At 36.3% G+C, this 16,182-nt stretch overlaps 1 protein-coding gene across 1 annotated transcript in view; it reads right to left on the reverse strand.

Annotated features, from left to right (window-relative positions):
• Window positions 1-16,094, reverse strand: part of agtpbp1 (ATP/GTP binding carboxypeptidase 1) — a 73,790-nt gene extending 57,696 nt beyond the window's left edge. The window contains exons 1-2 of the mRNA XM_015362177.2: window positions 15,982-16,094; window positions 13,321-13,385 (exon numbers count right to left, since the gene is read on the reverse strand). Of these exons, the coding sequence (XP_015217663.1) occupies window positions 13,321-13,352 (32 nt within the window). The 5' untranslated portion in view covers window positions 13,353-13,385; window positions 15,982-16,094. The remainder of the gene's footprint in view (window positions 1-13,320; window positions 13,386-15,981) is intronic.
• Between the last annotated feature and the right edge of the window lie 88 nt (window positions 16,095-16,182).

The raw sequence follows: 16,182 nt of genomic DNA on the forward strand, positions 1-16,182 counted from the left end.
GTAATTGTAATTGTGTCTTATCTTGTGAAATCTTCCTATTTATTGTTGTAGTCTTCCTATTTATTGTTATTGTCAGCCTGTAAAGCGCCTTGAGAAGCCACCTTTAAAGGTGCTATATGAAATAAAGTTTATTATTATTATAATAAAAACCCAAAAACCTTATTGGCAGCAGCCAGTTTTGAAAATAAAGCAGATTTTTTTTATTTGAAACATTTTGAACCTTGTCAGAAGCATCAACACAGAAAGCTTCAGTGGAAACTGTTGTAACACATTAGCCTGTCTAAATCTTAGTGTAAGCTAACATGTTACAGTCACCATAACATAATTCAACACAATGCCTGACAATCAGAATGAGAAAATAACTAGCACTATTCTTCTGAAGAGATTGAAATGTCTTTATTTTTCTAAAGATAGGACTCCATTAAACAAAAAAGCTTTCTGAGGATTGTACCCTTTTATGATTTGTAACATGACTGGAAATTTTTCACAAAGAAACACTCCCAAATATGTTTGTAAATTTCTTACATGTTTAAAAAGCCTGATTCAACTGGGATAGCGGTAAACAGTGAATTCGCACAGCATTAAAATAGGCTAAAGATCGTACTTATGCAGCAGAGATTTCAAGTTTCATAGAAATTAATGGAAACAAATTAAAATCAATTATATATTAAAGTAAAATGGAACAAAATTCTGAAGCACGTCCATATTCTTGACTAACGTCTAAGAGCCTTAGGCATAGTGCCTACAATGTGCTTAGTGGCAACAGTCACAATCAACATCTTTTCTGTCATTAATTTTGCTCACAGTTCTGCCTCTGAAGAATGCTTTCTGTATATTCACATCACATCTTAGTATGACACAAGAGAATTAGGTTAATCATATTGAAGGAGAATAGGTATGTGGGAAATTTAGCTGCATTGGGCTTCTAATTTCCTACATGTTTGCATTAGTTTTAAAATAAATTTAATTTCTGACTTGCACAGTCAAACACAGACATTAGAATGAAATTCTGCTAAGCTGTCGTCCCTACAGAGAAAGACTCCATTTCTAAAACAACATAAATGAAACACAAGAAATGTGTTAAAGCAGATTTTACACATAATTGTTTGTTATGTTATTTGTAAGACTATGTTCAGCAACCTCATACTCATCTTAATCTGACTACAAATTATCAGGGAATAATAGATCTGACTAGGATCTAAATCTACATATTAAAGTGCCCGTGTGTATAAGGCTCTTTAAAAGTAACACTTAATAAGATGTATGAATAAATGTCTACACACTTTTCTTTCACAAGAAAAACTCAGGCTCTTGACAGTAAGCTCCAAATATAACCATTAAAGTAAACAACAAAACCAAAACAGAAATTCTTGCAGAAAGCACTTACATTTGAAATTAATTATTAAGATTTACCGTATCATTTCAATAAAATAATTATTTTGAAAATAAAAGGACCTTAATATTCCGTAATAACAAAGATATTCTCAGTGTTAAGAAAAGTAAACATTCAAAGAACAAAGGTTTGTCCTTATTCTGGTTTGTCAAGGGATAAAGGTTTTGTCCCATTTCTTACCCTGTATTTTGAGTCCCCTTATTTTTGTTATACAGTACATACAAAAACTTAGTATGTGGTATGATAATTTATGTATAACATTATAAGCAATAACAGAGCTTCAAGAAAGCTCCCCAAATTATACCACACACTAGTCTGATCTAGCATTTCCAATCACACTAGAGGGCAGTATTACAAATGCATGATGATTGATTCAATTTTTATAATGAAAGGGGACTTTTGAACTTACATTATTTTTAAATTTACATTTACTTTGCTAACTCACATGGGTGAGGCCATGACCAGTCTGTATTCTGAACATGAGTATCAGATTCCAAATGTTGCACTATGTGAACATCTTACCTTTTCTACACTATAAGATTGGGTGTATTAAAAAGTACACACTTTAATTTATTGAATGTGAACCTTGCATTTGGTTAAATTTAGCTGTGCTCATCGGCTTCAGAACCTATTTTGGTTTACATATCAACAGGCTATGTATATTTTGACCAAAAACAAAGGAGCCGACTGTGGATTGTTATAAATAGCCTAATGAACTTTAAGTAACAGACGGGAGAAGGTTTGCTCCTAATCTTAGGGATGGTGTAATTAGCCAGTTTAACCAGCAGGACAAAGTGGCTACTAAATCACAGTTTTTGGAACAAATGTTTGTCACAGGCTATAAAAAAAGACCTGCCAGAGAAACTGGCAGAATTTTCTTGATCATGCGTGCTGCTACTGCAGCTCAACTTCAGTACTTAAATAAAGGCCTGATGATCGCTTCAACTCTGTAGCCTGGACCTTCTTTTCCCCAGTCTCCTGAAGAGGGTTAACCTCACCTGTCTGCCTTCAAGCTGGTGTCAGCAGTGGGATTCTCAACAAGATAAGGCATATTTATTTAGTTTTAAGGTTACCTCTGAGGAGACCGTCATTGGTAAAATTGGTAAACAGAGCGGGTGTAGGGATTTACATGTTACCAATATCCTGATGATAGGGCCATAACACCTTTAGTTATTCAAAGATCATCTCACCCTCTCACAAGCAGTATCATATTTCAACTGAAGTACAAGATACTGTGGAGAAAATAGTAAACGATTTAGCACAGGAGGGCATAGTCAGATTAACTATATCACACCAATTCTCTGGTGTGGCCGGTAAGAGAGGCTGATGGATTGTGGTGTTTTATTATTGATTACACCTGCATGAACATGCCTAAACTTCACTCCATTGTAGCTACTTCTGTAACAATTTTCAGATATTGGAGGAGATATGACAATTTATACTGCACTGGACATATCTAATGGCTTCTGGTCTCTGCCACTAGGAGGGGAATCACAAAATAAGTCTGCATTTACATTCAGGGGGAGACAGTACACTTGGACTCACATACTAAAAGGTTTTTACAACTCTCCAACATTATTTCACAGAGCACTGGAGAATTGTTTAAGAATTAACAAATGCTCACCCTGCCATGAACCAATCTGTTTTGCTGCAATGTACAGTAGATGACTTGCTTTTAGCCATCCCTGATTGAAAATAACTTGCTAAAGCATGGACTACTAGTTTCACAACACCATAGATCTGGAAATGATTAGCTAATCCAGCTAAAGGACAAGTGGGATACATAGAAGTAATTTATTAGGACAGTAGTTCAGGTGGGTAGCTGCGTCAGCATGCGTAGGCTGCAAAGGAACAAGTAATAGGTTTATTCCATGCTGAAAAAAAGAAGAAAGAGAACACAACGTTTCGGCCGTGGAGCCTTCTTCAGGTGTGAGCCTGAAGCTCACACCTGAAGAAGGCTCCACGGCCGAAACGTTGTGTTCTCTTTCTTTTTTTCAGCATGGAATAAACCTATTACTTGTTCCATTTATTAGGACAGATTATTTCAGCAGAGGATGCAGAACAACAGCAGATCATAAAAAGGGATTTTTGTAAATGGCAGAGCCCTTTAATGTATGAGGCTTGAGAAGCACTCTTGGATTGTTAAACCACTGTCGACAGTTTATACCAGATTATGCAGAGCAAACCCAGCCACTGTATCATCTGATCATTGGAGGGGCAACCTGGACCTGGTGTCCTTGAATGGAGTGAGGAAGCACAAGAATCCTTTACAGAGCATAAAGAGAGACTGACTAGTGCTCCAGCACAGAGACTTCCTGATCTGCGAGATCCTTTCCACCTGTGGAGCTGGGAGGGAGGGAGACCAGACTTACACTACCAAAAAGGCAGGGAACTGTAACAAGCCCATACAGTATGTTACTTCTCTACTGCAATACCTGATTTGAGGGCTGAGAGAATGTGGTGCTACACAACAATCACCAACTGCTTTGCCTACTGAACAACAGCAGCCTGAAAACAATTGCTGATACGGGATGAGAGAAGACTTTTTTTACCCAATGGGTGAAAGCTTTTCCACATCAGCAGCACACAGCAAAGACGGCCACCAAGGCTTTGGCCACTGGAATTTTTCCTCGATGGGGAAAGGGAGGATCGACTGTAGATGGAGACATTGGTCTCAGGTGATTTTGGCACCCGACTTAAAACAACCCAAGGGGTCAGATAAGTCATAATAACTAACATTTTAGGCTTACAGGTATAAAGGAATATCTGGAGTGAATGAATTGCTGTAAAAATATGTTAAGCTGTTTTTCAACTTGTTGACACGGGTCAGCTTCCTGATGACCAAGAACTCTGAAAGGCCCAATTTCTGGGACAGTATCACAGCCACTTAACTAAATCTTGGTAGAAGAAACGAACATTGCAGTTTAAGTGCTTTGTTTAAATCTTATCACTATTATAGAAGCTTACAATAGTACTTAACATAGCATAAGAAATACAAAGACATACAGGTGATTAGAAGACAGACTGGGAAATTGTTGTAACCCATTAGCTAGGTTGCTCAGCACTCTTATGTAGGGCCCGAAAAGGGGGAATCTTCACTGGAACTTGGTTAATGTGGGTAACGTGAGGATAATGTGTACTAATTTCTTACTGTTCATGCCGAGTTAAAGCCACACAAAAGGAGATGACCAGGATGGCAGCATTAGGACAACATGAGTGGGAAGAGTAACAAACCCAGCACACTGCACGAGGCAGCTGGGAGCAGGTGCATCTATCATCCTCCAAGTCCTGGGGTGGAGAAGGTTTGCATCTGCACTCACGCTGAGTTTGCAGAGGGTGAAAGGGGGGACTGAAGGATTGGATTTTATGTTTTGTATAACATACAGTAACAGTTACATGGGCACTGTTAAATTGGGACCTACAAAAACAAAATGCTTATATCTAGCATATTTTGTTAAACTAAAACTTGTTAGACAGGGATAAATTGTCTAATCAATAAGCTATGTATCATTTGATAAAAACAAAGGAGCACTATAGATTGCTATTAGCCTAATGAACTTTAAGTAACAGGCAGAAGAGAAGATTTGGTCCTAACCAATGCTTGGGTATAATTTGTCAGTTAAGCCAGCAGGAGGAAATGGCTATTAAGTTGCCGTTTTGGAACATGTGGAACACAGGCTATAAAAAAGACCTGTCAGAGAAACTGGCAGAGCTCTCTCATTCTAGCGAGCTGCTACTGCTGTGCCTTGACTTCAATACTGAAATAAAGGTCTGACGATTAGTTCACTTCTGTAGGCTGGACTCCATTTCTTTTTCCCATTCTACTGAAGAGGATGGACTTCACCTGTCCGCCTTCACTATATTCTAAAAATGCTTTCAAACACATAAAACTAATAAGGTGTAATGTGTACAGCAGCTTTTAAAGAACATCTAGAAAGGAAATAGGAACAAAGGGTCTTAGAGGTAAAATCTAAGAGTGTTAAAAATGTTTATGCGCTTTATATTACATCTTTATTTGCCACAAATTGAAGGGAATTCCATAAATAAATACTTTTTATTTAATCATCTTGCCATAAATTATGTTAATTACAGACCTTCTAAAACTAACAACTGGAGTTATTGACAACAATTTGAAACAGGCATTGTGTTAAGGAATGTACTGCAGTGTTATTCAGTTTTTTTTTATTGTAACTTCATACAGCAGACCATTCTTGTCATCCATGGCACAAAGCTGGTTATCGCTGTTACTCCTTACCTGTCTAGTACTAATAATGTATGAACCTTCATAATTAAAATTGTAATAACTGTTATTTTTACCATTATGTTAATTTGTTCTTATTAAAAAAAAACATTGTTTGTAACAACCTTGAAGAAACTGTTCCTTGAATGAATGTGACAAACCTGGGAGCCCCTTGTTACTTGTTCCCCACCCTATGGAGGTCGATCCTTTTTTTCCACATTTTTATCATTTTATTGATCAGTAATGTAGCTCCATCTTGAAAATGTTTTTCAAATGAACAGTGAAGGTCACCCTGTGTGCAGTGTTGCACTCCAGAGCTTGTTTCTATGGAATCAAAGCATCTTTCAATTACCTGACCTTCCCTAGCTCTTGCGGTGTCAGAAGTGTTTTGGCTCTACACTGCATTTCTCCTGCATGTGCAGAGGGTGTTAGTAGAAATTAAAGGAGACTCCCATGCATGGTAAGAGCCACTTTGCTACTGCACCTCATTTCTGTCCAGGAGTAGGCAACTGCATATTGCTAGACAGGAGTAGTGTCCCAATCTTTTTGTGTTACATGCTCAGAGGTATTCATCCTCACTCTTTGCACTTACTTTAAATTGTGTATTGCTACAGCAACAGTAAAAACCACAAACAACAAAAACTGCTGCTTTGTCACTTTGTCCACTGCACATTTATGCTCCTAGTGAACAGGAAACAGCATAGTATCTTAAAAATCATTATATACGCGCAAGTTTTATTAATCATTTGAAACATAGGCTGTGCAACGTATCTCTCAAATGTAAGAACTCAATATCATTTACTTACCATTGTCATAGTATGAAAACTTCAAACAGGATCAAAACATTTAGCATGTAATACAACACATACAGCACATTAAACTCATCCAACTTCCAAGGCTCCAATGCTTCTTAAGGATGTGAGCCTATTTTAGACAATCAAAATATTATTTTAAAGTTCAGGCGGTTGAAAGCAATGTGCATCTGAAACACATAAAGCAAGCTGACTACACCACTAAGATGACTATTAAGCCTAACATTCAACTAAATGGCACATAAATATTTGATCAAGATGAAATTGTATTTTAAAAAGAGAGCCTTTGAAAAATGTATCTAAATTGGTATTTGGATGTTGTTTTTTGGTTTATCTTGTATTAAGGTTTTCAATCTTGTCTCTTCTGAATCATGCAGAAATATACAAGCTTATCTGTCTGGAAAAACATGACTGCACAACTGCAGCCTCAGACATGGAACTGTTCAGCTACTAAGGCACATAGAATAAAAAAACAAAACTTGTTTCAGACTAGCCAGCAATTTGTGGTAATTATGTCAGGTTGAATGTTCTGATGGCCATTTTTCTTCTGCTGGATGTACAGTAATAGTACAAACACAGAAGGCATAAAATAATTTTATGTACTAGAAACACACCTGATTAGCAGATCTCCAGGGTTTGATGGTTATCCTATTAATAATAAGCAATTATACTCCAATAATGTCTTGAAATTCACTACCTGGCTAAGGGACCTTGTAGAGACAAGTGTGTTTGTTCTGAAATTATGTGAACCCATATTATTAAACCCAACTAACTGTGGAACTTGGCACCTGAAATAATTTAGGTTTGCCATATAAAATACACAATTACATAATGTATTTTTTTATTTTTCTTATATTATATGTCTTTCACCACTAAAAGTATTCAGTTTAAAATGTCTACGGTATATATCATTTTAATTCAACAACATGAGCAATAATAATAATAATAACACTGATTTTTTACAGTGCCTTTAAAAGTGGTATTTTACTGGTACTTTACAGTAAGAAAAAAGCACACAATGTGAGGAGTTAACAAAATCACACAATTACAAAAAAGATTTGGAACAGAGTGGGACACAAGTGGGCAGGCACAGAATCAGTCTTGATTTGAAAGGGCTCAGGGAAGGTGACTCTTCATTATCATTAAGGACAGAATTCCAGAGCTTTGGGGCATACCAAGAGACGGCCCTGTCCCCCAAACTATACAAACATGCTTGGGGGACAGGCAGGAGACCAAAATTTGAAGGTGACGAGGTGGGGAGTACAACAATAGAGAGTCAGAGAAGTACTAAAGTGCCAAGCCTTACACCAGTTGCTATCAAAATTATTCACCCCCTCTTGGAATTTTTTTTTTTACATTTTATTGTGTTTCAATATGGAATCATAATGTATTTAACTGGAACTTTTTGCCATTTATTAAAAGGAAACACTCTATAAAGTGTCAAAGTAAAACAATTCTACAGAACCACCTAAATTCATTATAAATCTAATAGCTGATTGCATACGTATTCACACACTGAGTCAATATTTGGTAGAGGCACATTTTACAGCCACAAGTCTTCTTGGATACGTTTCTACCAGCTTTGCGCATTTGGACACTACAATTCTTGCCCATTCTTCTTTGCAAAATAGCTCTAGCTACTGTCAATATCTGCAATTCTCAGGATCTTCAAAGCAAGAAAGGAACTAGGTGTTTACCAAGTTATACTGGGTCTGTGATGCACGATTTCCAGTATAGAGAATCCCTAGGTTAAAAATGGCCTCTCCTGGCTTACAATAGGGAGATAGGTTTCCAATTCACTTTGTAGCTTTCAGATTTACTGACAGAGAGATTTAACTGTTTGTCATATTCTGTTTAGTTGAGAAGCCAGGTTTATCTCTTTTGCTGAATACTTGGAAGCAGTCTGGGATCCTTTGTGGTTGGTCTGGTTGGTCAGGAGGTGGACCTCGGCAATGCCTTGTTTGCAAACAGATTAACTTGTATGTTTCATTATATGTTGTGTGTTCTTAGTGGGTCTATTTGCCATTATTATTACATATTAATAAATTCATAAATTTGTTTAACCCAGTATGTCTGATTTAATATTCTCTATGTGAACAAAGAAATCAAGTGCCTATAAGCAAAAACCAAATTATAAGTACAAAATTTGAAACACTGAGTTTGAAGAGGCTACTTACAGTAGTAATAGACTTACTGTAGGTGCTAAATGTTGATGCATCTTTTACATCTTAAGGACAATGTGGAGAAACAGTAAAAAAAAAACAGTAAAAAGCAAAGGAAATGGGTACAATGCACTAGTCAAACCACATAAAGAATATTATGTATTATTTAAAATTTGCTTTGGAATGAGTTCACAGAAGAGCAAACAAGCACATGGGCTTAAACAATATACAACACTAACACACTAAAAGAAATGAACCACAGAAGACTACAAGGTGTACATGGTAAAAGTATTCAAAATCTTCGAAGGCACTAAACAAAGTCAGCTTGGTGAGTTTATTCAAGTTCAACAATGAAACATATAGAAGAGGGCACAAGACGAAGCTGTGCAAAAGTGCATTTAAATCCTTAATCAGGAGGCAGCAGACTTCACAAAGGAGTGTGTGAGAATTGCATACATAAGCTACACCACAATGTTGTTGAAGCCGATACCCCGGCTTCCTTCAAGATACGGCTAAATGATATCTTTGGATCAATTATTTACAAATAATCCAGCTAGATGGCTCAATTGCCATCTTCTCATTTGTAACCCTTCTTATTCTCTCATTAATGTCAGCGCATTGCAAAAAAGAAAAGCAGATGAGACATCTGAGATGTAAATAATGGGATTTAAATTCTGAAGGGTTGTAATCATGATCTATGAATCCATATGGTAATGTAACTTCATTAAAAGCATCTTATTCATAACATGGCAAACTGTGTACTAAAAAAGCAGGCAACGATTTTACACTGATGGAGTACATAATCTGGAACACTGTTTGAGTTATACGATTAGTATCCTCAACTGCTATAGAAACTCCAAAATCATTTTAAATAAAGGTAGCATAACACAGATCCATTTGTAAGTCAAGACTGCCTGTCACCATCTTCATGTTCATAATATTTTTTTTAGCATATCAAAAAGCCCTGATAAGTACGGAATTATCTTAGTGCTACTGTACATATGAATGAGTGGAACACTTAAGTTTCCACTGGAAATGCATTAAGCCTGCCCTAGGTCATAACCAAGGAAGGCCATAAAAGTGTTTCTGTTTGAATAAATGGTGCCAGGTATAAACACACTCTACACTGACAATAACCACAGCATACAGAGCAATAAAAAACAAACCTGCTGTAAGTGGCTTACAAGGCCAAATCTTTTCCTGCTTTTGTAGTTTTAAACTGAGAGCACAAAACTCACCCTGGCTAGAATATACCCCATGACAGGCCAACACACCAACAAATGGGCGGAGCTGTGGCACTGTGGCTAAGGATCTGCGCCTGTGTCTGGGAGGTTGCCGGTTCAAATCCCGCAGCTGGCAGAGGAATCCAACTCCATTTGGCCCCTGAGAAAGGCCCTTAACCCCAACTGCTCCAGGGGAGCTGTACAATGGCTGACCCTGGACTCTAATCCCCAGCTTCTCTACCTGTCTGTGTCTCATGGAGAGCAAGCTGGGCTACAGTATGTCGAAAAAGACTAATTCCTAATGCAAGATATTGTACAGGGCTAATAAAGTGATCTTCTGCAATTTCCCTCACGGGATCAATAAAGTATCTATGTAAATACAGAAATGATCAGTTCATAGAAATATGAACTGTGGTCATACCTATTCTCTATTGCAAAAATCTAAATAAAAACATCAACTATTACAGACCTATTACTATTACAGACCTGACAGTCTGCATATCATAAATGACAGTGCTGTACAAAAGCATTCACCCCTTCCAGTTAAGTCTCACTTTGTCAAATTACAAAGAATAAATGACTATACATTGTCTATAATATGACTTGATAATTAGCTATTCTTTCCACACAGTACTAAGCTTTTATGCTGATGGTGGAATTATTAATGTATTGTACATGCTAAACTTATTCTGCCCCTAAGTGAATCAATGTAATCAAATGTGCTTCATGGCTTTCAAGTTTTAACATACCTAAAATCAGTTTCTTTACCACTTGTCTAAAGGACAATTCCCAAAGTGGTGTTTAAATTACAAAAAGTTATGCAACCTGATAAACTATGAAGTAGATAGAAACTGAGCCATATTCATGAAAGTTTTACATCACATTTTACTACCTTATTCAGAAAATGAGAAATAAGCTCAATATCAAAATAAAAGGGGTATTTTAATTTACTTTTGTAACTTTTTAGCATCCTTAGAGTGGGTGATGGTAAAATTACTTTGGGTCGCTTTCTCACTAGGAAAGAAAAAGATAGTAACTGTTACGAAAATTACTTGGCAAATAACTTGCAATCCTGCCAATGTCAAATAAAACACAATTTTGATAAGCTGTTAAAAATAAATTAGAGAGAAATAAAACAGGCACAAGTATCAAATTAACACAATCTAACACGTTAACTGTATTTATTTTTCACCTAACAGCCAGGGATGTCCAGGTGGGTGAAAGTTATCTATGTAAAATTTCTTTCTACAATGAAACCTAAATAGTTTCATTCTAAATTTCAAATAGTTTTTTCCACCAGGCAAATCAAATCTGAGTAAACATTCATTTGCAATGAAGACCTGTAGACCCCTTTATACAGTAGGACAATCACTGGAGCAATTCCTAACCATTACTTTACATTTGTGCATTAAGTATAAGAACTGTATAAAATCTCCATAGCAAACGCCACCATTCTCCTTCATCTTCAGGACATGCAGTGAGCATCTGAGTCTTCTCAAACAGCATAAACAGTGCCCAATGGAAATATAAATACAGGCTATGTTTTGTTTGGCTCAATCTCTCTCAGATAAAATTAAAATGCACATGGAAAGTTTATAATGGAAATTTCCCCAATTTTTAACAAAAAATAACTCACAGAGTTCCTCCTTTTAAAATCTGATTTTAAAATCAGTTTGACGAGATCATTGACTTATTAGCCTGGGTTTACTCTATAGCACGAATAAACTTCTCGAAACAGAATCACAAACTATGTTATCCTCTTTCAGCTCTTTTAACTGGTACTAACATGCTGTCCTCCTCTACAAATTATCAGGAAATCAAGACCTACACACAAAAAATGCAATTTACAATTAAATTATTTATTATTTGTCAGACAAAAAGTGTTCATGGGTCATGATAATTTCATCATCAAGATCAATTATTGGCTGTCATTGCATGGAAAGATTTCTGTTTGTGCCTGTTTCATGACAACATCAAGACACTGGTTAACTTGAAAACAGTCATCTCAAAGATCACAAGTAGGGAAAAAAATCAGTTTAGTCTCAAATTCCAAACCTTGACTTTGATTAATAATAATAAAACACAAATGTTAAGGTGAACAATATTCATTCTAATCTTAATGATATTTGATAGTTCAAAATTTTACACTTTTTCATGAGTACACCCCCTTTGTTTTTTTAGAGAATAAACCTTGTAATTGGACAAATAAGCTTTCCGTGAAGTGACAGGAGCTTTAAAACATTTTTGTTTAATAAATAACAAAAATGAAGACTGCACAACACAATCCATGGAATACACATCATATTTTTTTATGATTACAGGAGCTTCAAAACTATCAGCATTATAGTCAAAATTACTGTTTATCAATTTGATACACCACATCCTACACAACATAGCCCAAGTTATAATTATGTCAAGATTTAAAGCAATAATTACAAACAAACAGTAAATCAGCTATTTGCTTCTTAAATGTAGGATAGTAGAAGATACAAATGCATGTTACAACTAAATCGCAGCATGTGCGGCATTAAGACACAGTTAGGTAACAACCTAAAACATCACATAGCCTGGTCACACTATTAAAAAGACACTATGCCTGGTCTTGTTCGCAATTCCCAGCAAAATGATTTGAGGAGAAGAGAAGCAGGCATGATCCCACTACAGTACATGTTGCTTGATATACTGGAGTTCACATTTCTATTGTTTCCCACATATCTATTGATGACTCGCCAACAACAAACAAAAAGTGTAGCAGACCATCACAAAAGTGTTCATTAATATGTGACATAGCACGAGGCAAAATGGTACACACTGTCCTTTCATTTATAGGACCCTTTCCTGCCAAACACTATTACAGGCCAATAGACCACTGACACACAACAGAGAACATAACATGTATGGTATCTTCAAGGCCTGTTTTAATACCATTACCACTGTATATAATTGGGACATATTTAACCCAACACTATCAAAAGGCTCAATTTCAGTGGATGACACTCCACCACATTTAGTATCACATACAATGGAAGAACGCTGTTGTCTCTGTTTTGCATATTTTTGTGCAGACAAGGTTGACAGCTACAGTGTATGCAGGAGTACAGTATGTATATAAAAGTTGGAGTGATTGAATGATTCCTGTGTTGTGTTTCAGACACAAATACTGCTGCAGAAAGCTTATCAACTCATTTGCTGGTCAATGTTGTCTTCTTTATAATAACAAGTATTTTATAGTGTCTTAGAAAAGTAATCACCTCAAAGCAATTATTCCGGCAAGAAAAATACAGACCACATACTGTAAGGCTCAACCAAGCATTCCTGTACAAAGAAACATTCAATCACTGACCTGGTTAAAAAGAAATATTTGATCCACACCTCTGTCACATAAATCTTTTTTTTTTCAGAAAACATAACTATGTTCTTTGTTTATTTTCACTAATGTTTTTTTATCTCCAACAATCACTCCTATAATGAAAGAGTAATCACAACTTACCCTTTATCGGTTGTCATTTTTGGCTTATTCATTTTGCTTCGTTTCACTTCATCATTTTAAAGGCCCTGCAAATCAATAATAATAAAAAATACAAGTAATAGGTTTATTCCATGCTGAAAAAAAAGAAGAAAGAGAACACAACGTTTCGGCCGTGGAGCCTTCTTCATAAAAAATAGTATATTACTGGGCAGTAGTATAATGGACAGTGCTGATAAAGTCATTTTTCTAACTTCCTAACTCAAAAGCAGGTATGTGTATTTTTTATTTAGGATTATACTGCCATGCTGGTGAAACAATCATAATACAAAAAAATCTGTGAAGATACAAGAAATGTTTGAATCTTATAGCATCTTTGCAAAAAGCATAAAAGGTTTAGATCATTGCTGAGGTCAACTGACTGCTGAGTACTTGCTCAACTACTATGCTGAGCAAATTTGCAGCTACATTTACAAACACTTGCTCAAAAGCAAATAATTTTGACTTAATTATGATTAAGTTCTTCCAAATTTGTGGATACCTTGAACGTTCTGTGTAGTCTGAGATCAAACCAAAAACTTGAGTGGCCAGAAATCACAATAGAAGAACAGATAATACCAAAATAACTCTTAACTGGGCAGCAGCCATTCATTATGTCTTTCCATTCATTTTCTTATTGCTTTAGCCAATACAGGGTCATACGTGATCCAGCAAACAACAGGCATAAGGCAGGATACACCCTGGACTGGGCTAGTCCATCGCAGGGCACACACTCAAGGGCCAGTGTTCCCAGAAACCAATTAACCTTACAATGTCTTTGGACTATGGGACTGAAAGTAGATCACCACACAAACTCAAAGACTACATACAAGCTCCATGCCAATGGCACCTCAGGTCTGGAACTGAACCCAGGGCTCCAGAGCTGAAAGGTAGCAATCCTATCCACTACACTCTGCTGCCCCAACATGTATCAAATAATAACAAGTCAATATTATAAATAATACCACCATAAAGATGTACTTTTAAAGCCCTCTTTTAAAGTACTGTGTATGGTTAAAAAAGTTATATGTTAGCGTAATGCACACAACGGTAACTCTCCTGGGGATCTGAAAAGTGTCAGGCTATTGTAACAACTTAAAATTTGTGCTGTGCACTTCTATTTCTGAACCTCCTCTTCAACAAATATATTGAAGGCTGGTGCTTGATAAAACAAGCTGTGAGGAATCTGCAGCTGATGTGTTCAACACATACTGTAGCTATTGAACTGACCTTGAATCACCAGGGCTCTTTCTTTTACCAAGTTGCAGTACATTGACAATAATAAGAGATAACGAATAAAAAGCATGAAAGAACATGCTTTAGTTTGGAATCAAAATACTAGGTAACAGCTGAACTGGAGATTTAGAAATTTAATAAAGTTCTCAATGTTGGGTACATCCATAAATCCTGTATTATAACTGGCTTAAACTCTATTCACAACCTACTTACAATACTTACAATTAAAAGAAAATGGAGAAAGACGTTATGAATGCATTCAAAGCTTTTCTCAACAACATGGAGCTTTTTCTTACTAATTTTCAGCGTGAAATTAACCTCATACCTACAAATATATGTGGATGATACATAAATGCATTTTTATTTGGTGGAGGTTACAACTGTCTTTAAGATTTAACAAAAGTTCGCCGAAATCTCTGATGTTAACTAGTAATACTGTACATTGTCAATGCCAAAGGTATTTAAATTAAGAAAAAACGAAGTTCCAAATTTCAGAAACGTCCTGAATAGCAAATGCAATCATCTTCACCGAGTCATATCAAAAGAACACTTAACAAAGCGGGGATAATTTAATAAATGCCAATCTGATCAACGCCATTGTTCAAGTTCACGAAACATTGTGAATTTGGATCTGTAGTGTTCTACATGAAAATTTAAAACGCAAAGAAGGAAAGTCTTACAGTTAAGAAGCAGATTAGTTCACCTTATGGAGATTCCCACACTTATACAAGAATGATAAATCCTTATATGGAATTTTGGTGTTTATTAGCTTGAATTTAAACTTAATTGTGGTTCTATCACATGCCTTTTCTTAATTGCCCAAGTTAAAACATGTATCTACATTTATCGCATTAACACAATGTTCCCATTATTGCAAACTTGAAAATGAAGCGACTCATTTAGCAGTCTAAAATGGAAGAAAAATAAAAGTATCTCATACGACAGGTGTCATGGCAGCTACGAAAGCCAATATAAAATACATCGAACAATCAATAAATCGTCCATATATAGGAAATAGCTCTTCATCGTCCTTAATTTTCTTACAATACATGATTGCACAAAATCAAATATATAATACACATCTTATGCATGTACAGTACATGTGGCAGACGTGACCTGACATGCCATGTAATTAGTGAGCAACAGTCTGTGGCATGCTATATATGTTCACCCCGTAACTATAACAACTTGCAGCGAGTTAATGCAACATCATGCTGTGTGCAGCTTCCCTGCAAGCGGGCCTGACACCTGCAACGACTGTCAGCCTTCTGCTGCTAGTGCTGTAGTGTTTGAGACAAAACTGGAATAGCACACATTCTATTGCACCTGCTGAATGCCAACATGCTCTTTCAAAATAGCTTGCACTCCAGAGACAAATTCATATTTTAAGGGCATTTAAACAATACAAACCGATCGCTGAGGCAAGCGATGTCCCATACGGGGAAGTCAGCTCTTCAGTACGAGCTAAGAGACGCCCAAATGTTTTGATACAAACAGCATCCGATTCCCAGAACCATTGCTGTCAATACTTGTTAAATCTCGCGAGAATGCAGAGGACTAAGGGATTGGTAGTTTTGAACGATTTTTTGGCGAGGAAAAATGACGTTGCAG

The sequence above is a fragment of the Lepisosteus oculatus genome, chromosome 3 (genome assembly GCF_040954835.1).
Source record: "Lepisosteus oculatus isolate fLepOcu1 chromosome 3, fLepOcu1.hap2, whole genome shotgun sequence".
In the NCBI taxonomy this organism is placed as follows: domain Eukaryota; kingdom Metazoa; phylum Chordata; class Actinopteri; order Semionotiformes; family Lepisosteidae; genus Lepisosteus; species Lepisosteus oculatus.